Consider the following 20,532-nt stretch of genomic DNA (forward strand, 5'->3'; position numbering starts at 1 on the left):
GGGAGGGGCAGGCACTTTGCGGCACCAGGCTGGTTGTTGCCCTGGTGCCACAGGCCTGATAGTTGGCTGTGGGGTTAAGTTTACAGCATATCAACGACGTCACTGAGCGTTTCCGTGACGTCATCGCCTACTACGATGACGTCGCCACTCACCCGGACCCCAAGCGCCTAACGCCCTCCCTGCCCCCACCCACGCGGGGCCCCTGGGTAATGTAGTCCAGCGGCAGGACTACAATATCCAGGGGACTCCGCGCCACGCCCCCTCTGCCGGCGCCGCAGTAGCGCCGGGTCCTGGTCCCGTCCCCCTCCTCCCCCCGAACAACATGGCGGGGCTGGGCAGCGGGGAGCGCTGGGCAGAAGGTACCGAGCGCCGCGGCACTTGGCAGCGGCCGAGGGAGCTCGGGGGGCCGGGCCGGGCTGGGCGGGGAGGGGGCACTGGGGGGGCTGGGCAGGGATTGGAGCGGGGTAGGGAGTGCAGAGGGGAGGGGTACTGGGGGGGCTGGGCAGGGAAAGGAGTGGGGAGGGGAGGGTGCACTGGGGGCTGGGCAGGGAGTGGGGATGAGGTTACTGTGAGGGTTGAGGAAGGGCTTGAAGTTGCAGTACATTTTTCACTGCAAACCGTTTTGTGCAATCTGGCCCTGAAGCTGTAGTTTCCAGTCCATGCAGCATTTATATTATTCTGCACTATTATTAATTTGCAATTTGTATTTGGTTCTTGCTTTGTTGATATTTCTCCTTTGTTTTCTCTATTACTTGCCTTGTGTAATATGTTTCTCAGCTACAACACACACAGAAAAAAGACCCCCATTAAAGATAATCCATGGATAATGCTGTGATGAAAGATGAATTTTTCTTTCATGGATTTTTGTATGTGAAAAGATGTTTCCATTAGAATGAATATTGGGATTATTTATGCAGGATATTATCACAACACTAATTTAACCATAAATTCCTTTATTAAATACAAAGGCTGAGTGATAGTTATACAGTTGCTCTAAACATGTCGAAATAATAAGCAATGTACTACTCCAAACAGTAACAAAACATTTATAAGCATTTGATCAAGATAGTTACAAATGGGCTAAAACCAGGGATGCTTAGACCCATACTGGGCCACTCCAACGTGATCAGGCAGGTATTAGCAATGAACCCTTTAAGAGCTTACTTTTTTTAATACCCTTCAACAAACAAGTGATGTCCTTGCCAATTGCTGACTTCAGTGAAAAATTGATTTGAGGCAGTTCTCCCTTATTTGCAGTCTTAATCCAGATAAAGTTTCCAACCTCCTTTCTTCCAAAGGCCTTTCCTCCATGTCTCTCTCCCTCCTCCTTGCTGACTAACAGTTTTTCCTTTGCATCTGAGTTCATAGGCCCCAATTTTTGAGAACACTGATAAATGGGGTGGGAAGGTCCATGTTGGTTATTTTTAAGACAGTTTCTTTGTCTTATTTAAAACCATCTGCAGTCACCGCTATTGGTCAGAGGCCTTTTTAGGAACTTCCCTTATTTCATTCTTTGAGCAAAGCATCCTCCCTCCTTCATTCCTTCTGGCCTTATAGCTTGTTACTTCGAAGACCTTTTTTAATTTTTAACTTGCTAGTTTGGGACTTTCTTTACAATGCATTTCTTTAACCAGATTTATTTATACTTTAATTCTCTAATTAAATGTTTATGTTTATTGTAGAGTGAAACATGTAATGATATGTCACTGCATTTTTGGTAATACAGTCATAACGGGGACATGTTGCTTTGCAGCCTTAATTGACGCGCTCAGAAGGAATGCACGCCCAGCAGAGGAAAACAGTGAGAGTTCTGACTTCTGTGCTTGCAGCAACTGTATGAGAGGGAAGAACGAGAAGTGCGACAATGAGAGGGGTCAAGCAGGCTCTGAAGAAGCTAATATGACTTACACAGAGGAGCAGTTGTATGGGGTACAAAGGTAAACAAAATATTTTCAGTAGACCCTACATTAAATTGTATTGGCAAAGGGAAAAGTCTCACATACGTGATCTTTTAGTAACCAAATATCAACTGTAAAGCTGCTGTAGTCCTGAGCAGCTAATGTGCACTTGTGGTCTGATTGAATGGCGTTTATGAGAGTTGTGGGTGCTCTGCGCCTTTTGAAAATTGGGCCCTTATAAGTATCTCTGAGTGGTGAAATCTGCAGTATCAACTATATTCCGAACTTTAAGTTAAAATTCCTTGAGGTGTTATGGGTTTGTCACAAATAATGAACAGTTATGTCTATTATGAATATCTGTATTTAGTTTCTAGTCAGTTTAAACTATGGAGCCATCATAATCATAGGAGGAATATGCATAATAATAGGTGATTAACAAAAGTTGCTGTATATAAACAGAATGTTAGTCACTTTGCCTTCCTAAATTTAACTGTGAATATTTACTAAAATACTGCAGCTAATTTACCCATATTGTAATCTAAAGAGTTAGCAAAAGATCATTTTAAAACAGCTGTTTTTTTTAAAGTCACAGGATCACAAACATTTTCTTTTTAGATTACTAGGTTTTAAACATTAAAAAGTAGAACCATTTTTAATTATTTTTTTGTGGCGAGGAGACCTAGCTCTAGCTAAGACTTGAAATTCTAAGTTTGAGCCCGAGCTTACTATTCCATCTGAAACAGACTCCCTGAAAAGAAGGATTTGATGAAAATAAGCATAACTGTATGTTTAAATTTAGGCCTTGTTCCTACAGGGACCTCTGCATGGGCAAGACCCCTGTTTCTGTTGACTTCAGTGGGGCTCTGTGTGGATGTGTGTGTCCTCTGTGTGCAATGCTTCACAGGACTGGGGCCCTGCTCGTGAAAATGAGGCATGGCTGAGGCAAAGGATAGTATAGTCAAGTATTGTTCACCCTCCTGCATTGTCAGTGAATCTCAGTTTTAGCCTTTCTAGCCCTGAGCTCCTTGAGTAGAGACTGAGGAAGGATAGTTCAGTAGTTACAGCACTAGTCTGGGTTGTGGGAGACCTGGGTTCAGGTCCTGCTCTGCCACAAATGTCCCATGTAACCCAGGGCCAAGTCACTTAGTCTCTCTGTGCCTCAGTTCTCAATCTGTAAAATGGAAATAATAGTACTTCCCTACCTCACAGAGGTGGTGTGAGCATAAGTGCATTAAAGATTATGAGGTGCTCAGGTACAACATGCATGGGGGCTATATAAGTATCTGAGATATGCAGACAAACATTGTGGCTTGCACAAATAGAGATAACAATGGGGGACCCACTAAGCTTCTTTTTACTTGTTGATCAATGTCAGGATTTTAAATGTAGTCTTCTCAGGTGAAAGTAATTTAAATAAGCTCTTCTACTGCAGGCGATACATATGCCTGGTTTGCTATCCTATATGAAATGAACCTGGTGATGTCCAGTTTTCCTGCTGGCCAGGTGTTCAGGTTCCGAAGTTATGTGCATGGTACAAATGGGCACACTAATGGCTTTCTTACCAGGGCAGGCAAGAGATGGGTGAACATGGAGACCAAATTACACACCAGCTCTTTAGATCTCCTCCTTTCAGTTGAGGGTTGAGCTGGATTGGTGGGGAAGCTTGTGTTACCTCTGCCTGTGTTGCAACTGCTTTGTGGCTAAACAGAGGACTTCAGTTTCTAGGATGCACAACTTGGCACCTTCTTCAGCACTTATGTTTTTACTAAGTGAATTTTAAGTTATACACATGACCCCATCCCTGAGACAGTGCCCTGATTCCTCATGTATCTTAGCAACATACAGTCTCTCTCTGCTGCTACTTTTTCCTCACCTATGTTAAGTGTTGTCTGTTTGGTTTCTTGTAACATTTTCTCTCAACTGTATTGTAGGAGGAGGCATGCAGATGATAAAAAAACAAACAAAAAAAAACCCAATTTTGTCTTTTCAGAATAAAGAAGTGTAGCAATTATTATGAAATTTTGGGAGTTGAGAGAGATGCCAATGAGGAGGATTTGAAGAAAGCTTATCGAAAACTGGCCCTTAAATTTCACCCTGACAAAAACTGTGCTCCTGGAGCAACAGAAGCTTTTAAAGGTATGTGAGATGAAGTACGGTTTATTTTAAAAAGAATCTTCCAGCAAGGCTTGCTTCAGACTATGGTAATGCACCCTGGCTGAAGACTTCATAGAAACACAGACAGCTTATAATTTTCATAGGTGATGGTAGGATGCATACAGTTTTCTTCATAAAATCCCACAGCTGCCTGACAAAGAGTTGTCTTTGTTAGGAGGAGTTTTCAAAGTACAGACCTCTGTGAGAAGCAGGATAGTAGTAAAATGAAAAGGCATCCTAAATCCCTTTGAAGTTTCACAGTGGTGCTTAAGCAGTATTGTTTGTAATGAATAGCCCTCATCCATTTGATCAACAATTTCCCTGGTTGTCTAATCACCTATTGTTCTGTATGTTCTATTTACTAGATTGTGAGCAGATCCCTACCATATTCAGGGTACATTTTGATCAATTTCATGGCCAGAGAATTTTAAATTGGTCAATTTCACATTTTCAGATGTTTACGTCTGAAATTTCATGGTATTGTAACTGCGGGGGGGTCCCAACCCAAAGGTACCCGGAGGTAGGTCTGATCTCTCCTCCTCCCTCTTCACCCCAAACAACCTTGCGGGGAATGGACAAATCCTGTCCCTCCCCAGCCTGATGGGTTCTTGCAGCTAGGAGCCCTATGGCTGGGGTGGTACCAGCAGCAGGGAGAGATCGGACCCACCTCCACAAGCCTCCTCCAGCTGCAGCAACCTCAGGGCTGCTGCCCAGTCCCAGAGCTTTCTGAATCAGGGGGCGGCACTGGGAGGTGGGTCTGATTTTTCCCCCCTTCCCCCAGCGCAGCCATGGAGGGGATGGACAAGTCCTGTTCCTCCCCAGCCTGGCAGAGACTTGCAGCGAGGAGCTCCCCAGCAGGAGTGCTCCCAGAGCAGCATGGGGAGATCAGATTTCACGGGGAAGGGCTTATTTCACTGTCTATTACATGTTTTTCGTGGCCGTGAAATTGGTAGGGCCCTAATTATGAGTTAAAAATCATGAAAACATTGAAAGTTTTTGTGTGTTATTCTGATTCTCTGAATTTTATACTAAGATTATATTATCTATATCAACAATCTTAGTATCTAAAGACTTAAATTAAATCTGTTATACCTTCTCTTTTTATCTTCCAACTATGGCCAGGACTATCTTAACACAGAGCTTGGCAAAGCCTTGCTTTCAGTTAGCCAGTGTTAAGGTAAAGAAGACATGAAGTTGCAAAGTTGTTGGGTTTTGGGGGGCTGGGGGTTGGCTTTCAGTGTAAATTTGCCTATGAAAAATGTATTTCAAATAGCATTAAGGTGGTACAAAAGTTCTAAATTTTAAAATCAAACTTCAATGTTCTTTATTTACATTAATATTTAGATACTTTGAACATTAGAAAAAACTATATGAACACAACTTTCCAAGAGAAAGTTATTGCATACTTGAGTTTGTTGCTGCAGCTATTTGACCTTCAGAAATTAATATCTAAAGATGTTGGTGTGTTCTGGGAGACATGGTGGCTGAAGGGTTTGGTAATAAAATATGGGGTCTTTCATCTTTGGGGCACTAGTTTAGAGCCAGCTCAGGTGGCTAGTGATGAGGTCATTGACAGCTGACTAGCTGTATGGTGGCCAATGTGAAACAATTTTCATATTTCAGGTCCTGGTAGACACCTAAGTGTATCAGTTTGTACCTTTATTTTCAGTCTCAGTGAAGTGGCTACAGATTGAATAGAAATGGCCATGGACATCAAACTGGTCTATTGGTGGCTCTGTCAGGTCAGAGTTGAGACATGTGTAGAGGAGAGGGGAAACTGCCAGTGATGTACTTATTCTATGAAGAGAGGTTTTAATTCTCCAAGGCTATCTCAGTGCTAAACATAATATGTCTAGTGGATTGCCTTTGGCATTAGAAAGCAAATTGGACAATTTTGAAAGCTACCACTTATTAATATAAAGGCAATTATTGTAAATTCCTTGATCCTTATTTGAGAATTTGTTCCCTAAATGTTGTGATCAAGCTCTATTCTTGATAGTCTCTCAGGTGACTGGTGGAACTCCCCTAGCTCAAAACTGTGCCTTTGAATGGGGTTGCCAGCAAGTGGGCATTTGTAAGATAATGGCCATCCCTCACCTCACTCTCTGTTCCTTTCTTTCCTCTGGTGCATGAGATCACTCTAACCCTCTTGCCATTCTCACTTAGCCCTCTGTGATATGCTGTACACACAATTGCACTTGTTTAACTAAGGCCTTGTCTTCTCTAGGAAAAAAGATATATTTTTAACCTATGCTAAGCTAACCTGTGTTACAAGTCTAGTGAAGACAAGGCAGTTGTAACCTTTCAGCTGATTGAGGTAAATCCTAGGAGGAGCATAGTGTTTATTTTGTCCAGCTCGTAGGAATGTAAAACAAATTAACTTAACACAAAGTTAAAAGTACACAACCTACAGGAAGGATGCAATGTCATGTAATTAACCATATGGTGTGTGGGCACACACTGTCTAAAGCCTACCATGTCACTAACTGGTTTCAGACTTAGTAAAAAGCTGTATTGTCACTCAGCCCTTTAACAGATTTCCAGAATGGTCTCTTCTCCAGTTTTCTGAGTATTTTCAACCCTTCGGTATGCTACAGGAGGTGTTTTAACTTCCTGCTTCTATCCAAGATGAGTGCGCAGCTTTCATCAGTGCTAATCCCAGTATTCATAAGAATAACTGAAAGGGGCACTCACTTTGCTTTACGAATAACACCTCCAATGGACATCGAGTCTCTCTGTCCAGATGGTTGTGTTACACTTTGTCCAACAGAAAATGTGCCTCTATCAACTTGTTGCTACTCATCTTATAAAATTTAGCTTATGAAAGGCATATTGACTCGAAAAGATTGCATGAAGTAAATGTGTAATATTGCTCTCTCTTATTCTGCAGCAATAGGCAATGCTTTTGCCGTTCTGAGCAACCCTGAAAAACGATTACGATATGATCAATTTGGGGATGAGCAAGAGACTTTCAGGACTCCCCGGGCTAGGAATTATGATTATTACAGGGAATTTGAAGCAGACATCACACCAGAAGAAATATTCAACATGTTTTTTGGTGGGCACTTCCCTACAGGTCAGTGTTCTGTCTATATTGTCTTTGAAGTGTAAAGAGCTGGAAAGTTAGCTTTATTTGATACTGCTCAAGAACCTGAGGCCATGTCTACCCTACACAGCTAACTCGACATAGACAGCTTACATCAGCCTTACTGTGGAGGTTTATGCACTGCAATGTTCCTCCCACCGATTTAACTCTCTTGCTACGCTGACATAATAAAACCATCTCGACATTAGCTTCGCAAATGTTATGCAGAGCACAGCAGGCTGCTATGATCATGGCAATATTTTCTTCATTCGGGTCTAATCTGACAAAAAAGCAGCGCCAACGACCCTTTAACTGGCCAAATGCACATTCAACAGTCATTCTGCACCTGCTGAACCTGTTGTTGAAGTGCTTCTGGCTGCAGTTAAGGTTTCTGGTGTATGGCTTCATAAGTCATGGGAGCAAGGGGTTGGCTGGGTCTCCAAGGATCACTATTGGCATTTCCACATCCCCAATTAGAATCTTTTGGTCTGGAAAGAAACTTCATGCTTGCATCTTTCTGTACAGGCCAGTGTTCCTGAAGATACATGTGTCATGCACCTTCCCTGACCACCATGCGTTGATGTTGGTGAAATGATCCTCCACAGTATGCAATACCATAGAAAAGTAGCCCTTTCTGTTGTTGTACTCCATTGCAAGATGGTCTGGGGCCAAAATGTGGATATGCATACCATCTATCACCCCGCCGCAGTTAGGGAATCCATTGCCGCAAAGCCATCCGCTGTTTCCCACTTGTTGCCAAGAGTCACAGACAGTTGTAGCAGGAGGCAATTAATGGCCCTGCACACTTGTATCGCTACAACCCCCATGGTGGACTTCTGTTTTGCAACTGATTGGTAGCAGTCTGGAGTTACCAGCTTCCACACAGCAATCACTACTCGCTTCTCCACTGTTAGGGCAGCTCTCATTTTGGTGGTCTTGTGCCAGAGGGCAGAGGCAAGCTCCGCACACAGTTCCAGGAAAGTAGCTTTGCACATCCGAAAGTTCTGCAGCCACTGCTCATCATCCCATACCTGCATAACAATGCAATCCCACCACTCAGTGCTTAATTCCTATGCCCAGAACTGATGGTCCACTGTGTGCAGCTGCTCTGTGAATGCCAACATCAATCTTGAATTGTTTCTTTCCATGGCACACAGAAGGGCAGACACCACAGTGTGATCAGATTCGCAGCTCATGAAATACTGCAGGATTAGCCATGTTGTGTTCATAATGCTCATCACGATACTGGAGAGCAGTCCAGGATCCATGCTTTCAGACAGAGATGATGGGCAGGAAGTTTACAGAGGCTGTTGAAAAGTGGTGCAAAACGTCGTAGGAAGCCCAGAGAATGATGGGACGGAGAAAACTGCACCATGGGCCTCTGAGCCCAGCCCCATGATGTACTGCGATCACTTCCCAGACACCTGGCGGCAGATGGTGGTGAGTTGCACACTGGGATAACTACCCACAGTGCACTGCTCTCTCTGTCAATGCAAGAGCACTAACTGGACATCACAAGGAGCATTATGTGGATGTGCAAAAGCAGTTTAATTACAGCGGTGGATGATTGTCAACATAACTTAAGTCGACTTAACTTTGTAGTGTAGACATAGCCTAACTGTACTTTTTAGAACAGTAAAACCTGATAATTAAAGTGCCAGTTGCTGTTACTCTTTTCTCATTTCTTCCTTTATATGTCTAGCAAAACTCCTGAGATGCACAATTTTAAATTGAGTTTGTTGACTTCAGATTTTCAGAATGCGAACACCTATCCTAGCCTTGCTTTCTTCACATGTGCTACTACAACAGCATTCCCACGTGGTTCAGTGAACCATTCATGCTGTTGCTGCTCTAGTGTGGCCAGCCAGCACATTCCCAACCCCTGCCTGTGGCTTCTTGCCTCTCCTGAGAGTTTCTAATCAGCGCTGTGCTCCAGGGGTGAGAACCACTAACGCAGCAAGGGCTGAGGCAGGTTGAATTCCTTGTGGGCCACGTTTTTAACTCCAGCTCTAGTTGGCAAAACTGCCTCTTCTCTCTCCCCATTGCCTGAAGCCAGAAATGGTTTGGAGGTAGGGAGACGGTGTTTATCTCCAGGGATCAGGAGTGTGCTTGCCAGCCACATCACCTGTAGTGCTGCTGTCATAGACAGCTCACCGAGGCATTGTCTACACTGGCAAGTATCTGTGCAGTAAAGCAGCTTTCTGCAGTGTAACTCCTGAGGTGTACACACTGCCAAGTCACTTAGTGGGCAGAAACTGCGCAGTTGCAGCGCTGTAAAAAAAAAAACAAACACCCTGACAAGAGGCGTACAGCTTTCTGCATTGGGCCTACAGCGCTGTGGTGCCAGCGTAGACACTCTGGTCGATTACAGTGCTGCAACTGGCTTCCAGGAGGTGTCCCACAATGCCTGTTCTCGCCTCTCTGGTCATCGGTTTGAACTGTATTGCCCTGCCCTCAGGTGACCAGCCATGATCCGCACCCCTTAAATTCCTTGGGAATTTTGAAATTCCCCTTCCTGTTTACTCAGTGATGCGTACAGTGGTCTCAGCTCATCTTTCCAGGTAACCATGCCTTCTCCACGCACCAGGCAATCCCCTGCTTGGAGCAGTGCTGAGCTGCTGGATCTCATGAGCATTTGGGGAGAGGAGGCTGTCCAGTCCCAGCTGCACTGCAGCTGTAGGAATTACGGTACCTACTGTCAGATTTCATGACAGAAAGGGGCCATAACTGGGACACACTGCAGGGCAGGGCAGAGAGAAGGAGCTGCAGAGCACCTACCACAAGGCGTGGGAGGCAAACCACTGCTCCGGTGCTGCGCCCATGAGCTGCCAGTTCTACAAACAGCTGGACACAATACTCGGTGGCGACCCCACCTCCACAGTGAAGGCTACTGTCGATACTTCGGTGGCTTGTGTGCCAGTCAAGAGTGCACCGAGCCAAGAGGAGGAAATCTTGGACAAGGATGTGGTGGGGGGAGACCCAGAGGCAGAGGATGACTTGGAGGCCAGAGATGCATGCAGCCAGGAGCTCTTCTCTACCCCGGAGGAGGCTAACCAGTCACAGCTGTCGGAGATTGGCAAAGCACAAACGGGAGAAGCAGCCCCTGGTAAGTGGCTTTGATTTTGGTAATCGCTGAAGTGAGTTGTTGTGGGCAGGAGGGTTGCAGAAAGCAGGCATGTGCGTACCACCACGTGCCTAGTCTAAGTGATTGAACAGGGTGTTGTTTGACTCCCTCACTTCACGGGAATCCTCCTCAGAGATCTCCAAGAAACGCTCATGGAGATACTGGGCAATCCGCTGCCGCAGGTTCTTTGGCAGAGCTGCTTTGTTTCTTGCCCCATTAAGGGTAACTTTCCCATGCCACTCTGCCGCCACTGGGGGGGACCATTGCTGCACAAAGGCAAGCCGCATAAGGGCCAAGGCAGAAGCCACAGTCTTGGAGAAGACCCTCCCTTGATTCCCTGCTCACCCTCAGCAGCAAGATATCTTCCATAATGAACACAACCTGTGGAAAATGTGGGGACAGTAATGATTGTAAGGTCCCCCATACAATGCTGGCTCTCCCCAAGAGCCACATGCCCAGTGTGCATTATTGTCCTGGAACACTGATTTCCCCTGCCCCTGTGGTTACTCACCATTTTGGGGGTCTTGTGTGCTTGCCTGTCAGCCAGTTAGTGACAGGTATGTGAATAGTGGTTGTGTTTTAAATGACTGAACCAGTGGTCTGTGTGTTGCAAACAATACTGCTTTCTGTGAAATGTTGCATTTTGGCTTCACAGATAAGACCTTGGGAGCCCAGCCTCCCTCTTTGTTATCGCCAGCTGAACGGCTGCACAGAATTAGGAAGCGGCCACAAAGAACTAAAGAGGATTTTCTGTGTGACGTCATGATGCACTCCGCGGCTGAAAAACAAGAATTGAAGGAGTGGTGGGACAGCGAGAAAGGGGACCGAAAGGAGAATATGGCGCACCAGAACGAAGCGGCTCTTAAAGGTTATGGAGTGTCTAGGTGGTCTGGTGCCATTGGAATATGTGTGCCATCTATCGCCCCTCCGCAGTTAGGGAAGCCCATTTGTGCAAAGCCATTCACAGTGTCACGCACGTTGCCCGGAGTCACGGTCTTTCGGAGCAGGATGCGATTAATGGCCCTGCACGCTTCTGTCATCACAAGGCCAATGGCCAACTTTCCCACTCCGAACTGGTTAGCGACTGATCGGTAACAGTCTGGAGTAGCCAGCTTCCACAGTGCAATCGCCATGCACTTCTCCAGCTGCAGGGCAGCTCTCATTATCATGTCCTTGCTCTGCAGAGCTGGGGCGAGCTCATCACACAGACCCAGGAATGTGGCTTTTCTCATCCAAAAGTTCTGTAGCCACTGCTCATCATCCCAGACGTGCATTGATGATGTGATCTGTCCACTCAGTGCTTGTTTCCTGAGCCCAAAACCAGCGTTCTGCTATGGTCAGCACCTCTGTGAATGCCACAAGCAATCTCATGTCATAGCTAGTACGCGTGGAGAGATCAATGTTGAACTCCTCTTGCCTTTGTAGTTTAAGGAATAACTCCACTACACTCGTGACGTGTTAGTGAGAGCAAGCAGCATCTTGGTCAACAGTATGGGATCCATTCCTGCGTGCAGTACACAAACCATTGAAAGATGGCACCAAATGCAGACGGTAGCACAGGGTTTGCTGGTATGCGAAGCAATGCATCACGGGGCATTGGGACAGGGCCCAGGATGCCCCGTGACCCCTCCGCCTTCCCACAACTCCTAGCGGCAGAAGAGGAAGAGATGCTCTGTGGGACAGCTGCTCAGAGTGCACCGCTCCGAATACCGATGCAAGTGCCGCAAGTGTAAACATGCTATTGCGCAGGCAGCTAACAGTGTGAACACACAACAGCGGTTTCCCTTCAGCGCTCTGAGCGGCGATGTAACTGCCGGTACTGTAACTCTGCCAGGGTAGCAATACCCTGAGTATATGCAGATGTGCTATGACAGCTGCTGTGATATACTGCATGACCAGCTGTGATGTGTTCATAACAGTGACCACAGTAGTGGAAAGCAGTGCAGGCTCTGGGCACACAGTAAACAGGGGCCATTGAAAAACATCACGAAACACAGTTGGAAGCCCATGGAATGGTGGGACGGGAAAAAATGAGTCGGGACATTAAGCCCACAGCCAGGGTGCACAGCGATCCCCTCCGCCATTCCACAACTCCTAGCTGCAGAAATAGCGAGTAGCATAGTAGGATAGTTACCCATAGAGCACTGCTAAAGCACCAACTATGGATGTGCTCCACCAACAAAAAGAGCATTGTGTGAACATGCACAAGCAATGTAATTATATCAGTTTTTTATCATTGGCATAACTTGCATCAAAAAAAACCTCTGTAGTGTAGACAAGGCCTAAGTGAGGGCGTTACAGATTTTTGTGGCAAAGAAAAATAAGGGAGCACAGGGATTTTCATTACAACTCCTTATTAAAACTAAATAGCTATGACTTTAGAACACTTTTTTCTTCCTATTTGCTATACGACTAAACGTCTTCCTTGCAATTCTTTTGCAAAGCAGAAATTGTGTATGCTTTGCCTACTTCCAAGCTTAAACAAAGCTTAAAACTGTTTTGATATTAAAACCAAATCATAACTTCCTCCAAAAAAAACTTTTGAGATGAACATTCTATACATTTTCCTAGCTCAAAGGTTATTTTTCTCTTTAACTGAGGAAAATCCATTCAACTGTTTTGGTGCACGTGAACAAATCCCATATGCACTGAAACAGTTGTAAGCTGAAGCATAGGCTTTTGGGGAATTGGAGTTGAAAATCTTTGGAGATGAGCAAAACTATAGTTCCACACCAAACTTTTTCTTATGCTGGTAGGGTATTCTGCGTGAGGGTCCTGGGATCCTGGAACTTGCTCCCTCCACTTTGTCTGAAATATTATGAAATTGATGACCTGTGCATGCTACAAAAGCCACTTATTTAATCGGGTTTTGGCGAGATGGAAGATATGGACCCCGCGGCATTAGGGGGTCCATTTCTGTTCCTTTCCGTTTGCTGGCCAACTGAGCCCTGGTCTATACTTAAATTTAGATCAACCGCTAGTGCCGTAGTTAAGCTGACCATACTTCCAGCGTGACGCGGCAAGGTTGATGAAAGAATTTTTCTGTCAACCTAACTGCTGCTGCCTCTGGGAGGCAGATTACCAGCATTGACAGAAAGACCACTTCCGCTGATATAGGAAGTGTCTACGCTACGGTGCTACAGTGGCATAGCTGTAGGACTGCAACTGTGCCACTGTAGTGCTCAGAGTGTAGACATGCCCTGAGTTAATTTGTTACTCTTTGTTTAATGCTGCAAGTAAGCTGAGTTTATGGTACCAATGGGATGTTTTTTAATGCTGCTGGATGGTCATTATGCTGTTGCAAGTAATTGGCAGGGTGCCTCAAGCTTTGTGTATGGGCATTTTGTTATTTAGGCTTTAATAAATGAAAGTCAAAGAATTTATTTTAAGTTCAGTTTCTTGTAACAATGTTATTTTGCCCATGTTTGTAAAGTGCTTTGAGAACCTTGAATGAAGGATGTTATAGAAGTGTAAAGTTATATTAATTTCATGCAGGTTTAAAGATGGAGTCGTATTTCTGTGATTCTGATTAGGACAAACATTTTTAATTTGGAGCCTCTACTACAAAAGAGTTCTGAATTAAAAAGGAAAGAGCATAGCTATTCCGGTGTTCATGTAATGTAAAATCCATAGCTTTCAAAATTGGTAGAGCTTTTAAACAGCATCATTCTGATCAAAATAGCTTGTGCTTCTTTCTTCCTCCATCTTAGAAGTTCTAAAATAAATCAGCTGTATACTGTGTCTCTCTTTCGCCTACAAGAAAAGGAAATCCTGAATTGTATTCTTTATCAAGTAGGTACTTCTCCTTAATCTCTTCTCTCATTACAAAATCCTTAATGAGGCAATAAAGAGCTCAAAGAAAGAGAACAGAAATGAGTACAGCAGGGCAAATTTAGTAATTAAGAGCAGCCTAATTTATGGACTGAGTGATAAAGCCTATTACTTATATTTAGAGCCTCAGGTTCCCACGCAAAGTAGTCTCTCGAGGACATATTAAAACTCATGTGACAGCAAGAGTTGCAGTATAAAAACCCCAATGGGTCTCTGTTTTGTTTTTTTGTTTAGAAAATTAATTGAGATGGTTTTGCACAAAGTTTTGCTTTGCCTTTAGTTGTTGTTTTTTTCCTTAAACATTCCCTTTCTCTTGGCACACCAATGCCCCAACATGCTGCATGATGGCTAGCTCCCATGTGCTCTTTTGGAATTTCAATTCTGAGATGTATTATTTGAAGTTTATAATCTGGCCTTTCATGACTGTGCCTGGTAACTCAGGCCATGTAAGGTGGGATAGCCAGCTAGAATTTCTGAGGAATAATAGATGCCTGCAATTGAATGAAAATGGCTAGTTCACCTCTTTGGGGTTTTTTAAAACAGGAAATATTCATATGTTTTCAAATGTAACACCAGACGCTCACTATTATCGGCGGCGACACCGAAATGAGAGAGCCTGGACGCAGGAAAAAGAGGAGGAAGAGAACAGGCCTCAGGTACCGTGAGAGGAAGCTGTTAGCTTTAAATATTGATCATGGCTTCAGTGGGCGCATTTCAAGTTCATACGGGTTTTAGTAGTGTTCCCTATACAGTAGAACCTCAGAGTTATGAACGCCAGAGTTACAAACTGGCCAGTCAACCACATACCTCATTTGGAACCAGAAACATGCAATCAGGCAGCAGCAGAAACAAAACAAAAAAAAACAATACAGTACACTACTGTGTTAAATATAAACTACTGAAAAAAATTAAGGCAAAGTTTAAAAAAAAAAATTTGACAAGGTGAGGAAATTTGACACGGTCTGTGCTTGTTTCATTTAAATTAAGATGGTTAAAAGCAGCATATTTCTTCTGCATAGTGAAGTTTCAAAGCTGTATTAAGTCAATGTTCTGTTATAAACTTTTGAAAGAACAACCATAATGTTTTGTTCAGAGGTGCTCCTGAGGTGTTCGTAACTCAGGTTCTGCAGTTCTTAAAATGGGGAATGCCTCTAGAACCAGTAATATTTTTACAATCAGAATGGACTTTTTATGTGGGACCACTGTACTTGTCTCTTTATTTGCTACTTCCAAAATGTATCTTAGTGTGTGGGGGGGGGGGGGGCCTCAGAAAAGAGCTACAGTCTTTCATCAGTTGAAATGGATCAGTAGTGGCTGAAAATCATTACCATCCAATGTCAGTTGTGTAGCCTAATGGGAAATACGTTTGTGGTGTGGACAGACAAGTGTTCACAGGGCTGGCGCAACCCATTAGGGGCACTAACATTTGGGGGGCAGTGACCACGGCAGCCAGATCTTCGGCCGCCCCGGTTGGCAGCAGCATTTTGGGGGTGGGACCTTCCGTCGCCTCTGTCGGGGGTGGCATTTCAGGGGTGGGACCTTCGCGCCAAAAAAGCTGGTGGTGCTCCTGAGTGTTCATATCACATACGGTTGCAGTGAGCATTCTTGTTGGTAATCTTGATACAGACACCAAGGACTGAATAGCTACAGACTGCTTTCTGCGCTTCCCCTTAAGGGCCAAGGTTGAGGCAGGTGGGCAGGACAGTGTAAAAAGAAACGCTGTTATTGTCCGGGCTGTTAATTTTATGGAGTAACAGAAGACTTTTGTCCCTAGAGCCATCACTGTTTCACTTGCACTAAATTCACTTACCTTGAGAAACATATTCAAACAAATAAAAGAAAATACACATCTCTAATTCCAAATTGCACTATGTATTATTTATTAACCTTTAACATTCTTAAGAGTTTCAGTCATTGGGATCTTAAGTATTTTGTGGGATTTGAGAAAAAAACATTGTAAATTTTAGAAACTACAATTAACCTGTAGATATAAACTGTATCCAAGCAGGGTGTTCCTTGCAGCCTCCTGGCAGCACAGTGTGCACATACTTTTTGAGGGATAGTTATTTGACTTATAAATGGAATTGTGCATTAAAGAAACTTTACAAAAATTTGATTAGGAGAAAACTTATTTATTTGAAATTTAGGTTATTAAAGTGTTTTTCTAATAAAGGTAATTTTGAAATTTAACTAGTTTGAAATTTAAATGTCACGCTTCTTCTGTTAACTCAAGGATAGTCTCTGTTCTTGTCTGATTAACATCTGATACATTGTCTGCCTAGAGACCGCATCCTGCCTTTTATGAGCTAGTAGTTCTTATTCCCATCTCTAACTTTTATCATCCACTAACTATGGTTGTCCATTTCAGAATACATACTCTGCATTTATTCAGTTGCTGCCAGTTTTGGTGATCATAGTTGTGTCAGTTATAACTCAGCTGATGGCCACTAATCCACCGTACAGCCTGTTCTACAAATCGTAAGTCCAATTTTTCAAAAACTGTTTATCTGGTCTAGGTTGCTTGGAGTGGGGAGGTAGAAGGATGTTGGACTTAATAGAGAATTCACTAACTTTTCCCATCTGGTCTCTGCAGAAAGCATTATCACTTTGTAATTAAGGGACATGGGCTATTTCCATTTTTATTGGTTGCTTTTCCTAGGCACTACCATAATACAAAACCATCAAGGAGCAGGGCCCCATTGTAACAGGCTATATACAGACAAGTAACAGAAGACGGTCCCTGCCCCAGCGAGCTCACCATCTGTTTTTAAACACTTTCATATGGTGGTCTAGTAGCATTTAGCACCTTCTAAACCAGCGGGATCTGGAGCATTACAGAGCAGCCTGGTTAGCCCTGGAAGGGAGTGGGGAATGCCTAGCATTGTTCTAATCAGGGCTTGGGGAAAACCCACATGCCTGTTTATCCAGCGCAAGTAGAAATGCTGCCCAAGAGAATAGGCCAATTTGGGCTGTAGAGCTGGTGGGGGATTTTCCCTTGGAGGGAGAGTAGAGCCACCCAAGGACCACTAGTTCTTTTTTTGGGGGGAAAGGAGCGGTAGCTAGGTGGAGCTGAGGAGCTGTAAAGCATGAGACCTCCTATGTGCGCAGGATGGCAGCAGCAAAGGACTCTGCAAAGATCCTGGGGTTGTGAAGGTATTGTTGATTTGAATGGTAGGAAGGATGTGCATGGTTGATTTATACACCAGTGTAAATGCGATATCCATGAGCTTGGGGTTGTAGACTGGTGCTGTTCATGGCCTGCAGGTGTTTTCAGTTGGATGAATGGGTGTCAGGGAAACATTTCAGATCTTCCTTTCAATCCAAAGCAGTTCCCTCATGCCAACACTGGAACAGTATTAGCTTGGTGTTCAATCCGTGCTGGATCGAAAGGCTTATCGTGACTGTGGAGGGATATTTAAGGAGAGTTGGAACAAGTAGGTGGGAAAGAAACCTGCTGTATTAAACGCTCAGCCCAAGGGGGTTCTGCTTTGTTAATCCGGAATAAAATGAGTTTGAGGGCTTAGGCATTTGCCTCTTTGCAGTTTTGTCATTTAAAAAGCAATTAGCTGTTTGCAACAAAATTCCCCCCTCCTTTTGGGGCATTGTCACACGTTGTCTCCTCCTTATACCTATCTCATAGAACTGGAAGGGACTCCAAAAGGTCGAGTCCAGCCCCCTGCCTTTACTAGCGGGACCAAGTACTAATTTTGCCCCAGATCCCTAAGTCGCCCCCTCAAGGATTGAACTCACAACTCTGGGTTTAGCAGGCCAATGCTCAAACCACTGAGCTATCCCTCCACATAGGCCTTTCCAATGCTGAGAGTTGTTGGTCAGGTGACAATCAGGACCATGTGTGAGAGGAGGGGCATAGCCACAAGAGTTCACTTCTGATGAAATCCAGTGTTTGAAAGGTCTGGGTTTGCCCCTTTTAAAGAACAGGGGGGCCATTACAGATTTCAGTGGAGGGCAACTTCTTGCAGGAGTCCAGGGGCTGCTTTGGCCACTGGCAGCTCTTGGATTTTTGGAAGGATAAAAGGTAAAAATCAGTCTGTTTCATTTGTTGTGGTTATTTCCTATTTTGTTAATAATATTTTATATAGGCTTTCTACAACAGAATTACCAACAGAGGACAAACCGGAAATTTTTAAAGCTAAGCAATCTGCGCCTAGGACCCAATACCAAATAAAACCTAACTTTCAAGCTTATAAAGCAGCAAAGTTCAGACCATACAGGAGACAAATACAGTAAAATATTGTTGATTCCAGATAGCTGTGCAGTCACAGCAGTAAACACCTACAGCTGCTTGCCAGATATCTCTGACTATGCAGGATCACCTGTCTTTGATTTTTAAAATATAAAAGCATGAAATTCAGTGCTGACAGCATACTTTTTGAAACCTTCTTTTCATACCAATACCTTCCTGGCTTAGAGCAAGGCTCCAACAACAACAACAACAAAAAACAAACCATCCATCTTAAGCTATTGACATAAAACATATTTTGCTTTCATTTGAAAAATGTGACAGAAAAACATGAACTTCAATTGCTGTTTGACAAGATAACAGAAGTGAAGGTCTAATGATAAAATAACTGGAGGTGGAGGGAATTAAAGAACTCGAGGCTGTGCATTTGCATTGTGATCCATTTCTTGGCAAGCTCCGAGAAAGGAGTCGGAAGTCTGGCGTTTGTCACAGAAGGGAACACATTGATTAAAGCACGTTTTAGGGGCTAGTGAGGTAGGAATATGAATCCAGTCACTGCACTGCCAGAAGAGAGGCAGCGCTGAGATAGAGGGGCTCCTTCAGAGAGAGATCACAAGAACATCACATGAATCTTGTGCCACAAGGTGACTGTCAGGCTTGTCGTGGGTTGTATCTGCTCCCACCTCCTTAGCAGAGAGCGCTCTCCCGGTCAGCTCAGAGGTAACGGGCAGGATCAGGTTTCACCACAGCTCCTGTTGTGGGAGGCTTGCTCCCTATCCTGCTGCCTGGGGGGTGGAGTTTCCTGACTTTTCAGTGAACTTCTAGGGGTTTTGCTGCCTGCCTTTCCCAGCACTTGTTCCCCTGTACCCTTCAGCAGGACAGATGCCTGGCAGCCAGGATGCTCAGCATGCAGGAAGGCGTCCACCCCACAGGCTATGCCAGCAGCAGATGGCTCCTGCTCCAAGCTACTGGCAAGCCTGGTGATCAGGAGCCCAGAGGGATGAGCTTTCCTCCCCAGAGTGCTGCAGAAGGACAATGATGCCCAGGGGGAGCCGCTGTGGGAGGGCTTTGCTTTCTGCCTCTGCCTGCCCTCAGCTACATGCTTCCTTTATCTGCAGCTGGGGCTGAGGTGCTTCATGGGGGAAGGAGGCAGTTGCCCCTCCTAAATGGCACCCCTATTGGGGGTAGCATAATTGGAACTCGCTGAGGTTGGGCTCGCATTCTGTCGTTTTTCAGGCTGCTCCAAAATTCTTATCACTGTTACCACAAGATGTCAGCTTGCATGTCTGGCAGATAGCAAGATACTCCCCCAGTGAGTCTTTTGAGTTGTGCCAATCCCAAGTGAAACGCTCCCAGCCGCTCCCAGAATGGGCAGTCCCTCCTGCTGCCTCCATGCCCTTTGATCCAAGAGAGTCACACTTCAGCCCTGCGCATAGGCACATATGCTCTGCCGCTAAACCTTATCTTTAGGAATTAAACTCCTACAAACTCCATTGTTCTTAATGCAGAGAATAAAACCCCCAGACCTTGTGAGAGAGGAAGAAAAGAGGGTTTTTAATAAACCAAGAAGGAAGGGACAAACCGAACTGTGGAAGGAGGGAGAGGCATGACAGATGGAGTGTAACCCTCCCTTTTTGGCTGCTTTCCCCTCATCCAGGGCAACAATTCGAAAGATGCAAAGAGAGGAGCCAAGATTAGAAAGAAGAATGTGGTTTAAACCAGTGGAGAAGGCAGAGAAGCTAGCTCCACACAGCTCCGCTGACTGCAGGGCAGTTTCAAAACATTAGAAGGAAATGGAACCAGGATCATCCCTTATTCAGAATTCCACAGGGTTCTATAATTTGCCCTCAGGTGCCTAAAAAATATTATGTGAGGCAGTGGAAATCTACGTGGAATGGGCTATATGACTACAGTCACATTGCACCCTCAGATATTTGGCCCTGTGCCCTGAATGCACCCTGAAGACTGCTGTCCTTTCAAGTTTGTCCAGTCATTTCCCACGGATGTTGACAGGAAGCTGCTGGAAAGTGCAGGCAAACAAACAAACAACGCTGTGTTTGGGCCTTTTTATGTCTTGGAAGTAACTTGACCAAGTTACCAAGAACTCCCCAGAAAAATGCAGTCTCATTAATGCATACTGTACTTGAGTTTGGGCAGTATCACTTCTGAGGCTGCTCCTTTTAGATTCCATTTTTCATTTTAAATCTCTTTAGATATTGTGTCTTCATTGTGTTTTTCT

General features: G+C 44.5%; 1 protein-coding gene across 1 annotated transcript in view; it reads left to right on the plus strand.

Annotated features, from left to right (window-relative positions):
- The first annotated feature begins 206 nt into the window (after positions 1-206).
- DNAJC18 (DnaJ heat shock protein family (Hsp40) member C18) overlaps positions 207-20,532 on the plus strand; it is a 30,213-nt gene continuing 9,887 nt past the window's right edge. The window contains exons 1-6 of the mRNA XM_045028110.1: positions 207-359; positions 1,754-1,937; positions 3,889-4,034; positions 6,943-7,128; positions 14,636-14,748; positions 16,461-16,570. Of these exons, the coding sequence (XP_044884045.1) occupies positions 323-359; positions 1,754-1,937; positions 3,889-4,034; positions 6,943-7,128; positions 14,636-14,748; positions 16,461-16,570 (776 nt within the window). The 5' untranslated portion in view covers positions 207-322. The remainder of the gene's footprint in view (positions 360-1,753; positions 1,938-3,888; positions 4,035-6,942; positions 7,129-14,635; positions 14,749-16,460; positions 16,571-20,532) is intronic.

Source organism: Mauremys mutica, chromosome 8, assembly GCF_020497125.1.
Source record: "Mauremys mutica isolate MM-2020 ecotype Southern chromosome 8, ASM2049712v1, whole genome shotgun sequence".
Classification (NCBI taxonomy): domain Eukaryota; kingdom Metazoa; phylum Chordata; order Testudines; family Geoemydidae; genus Mauremys; species Mauremys mutica.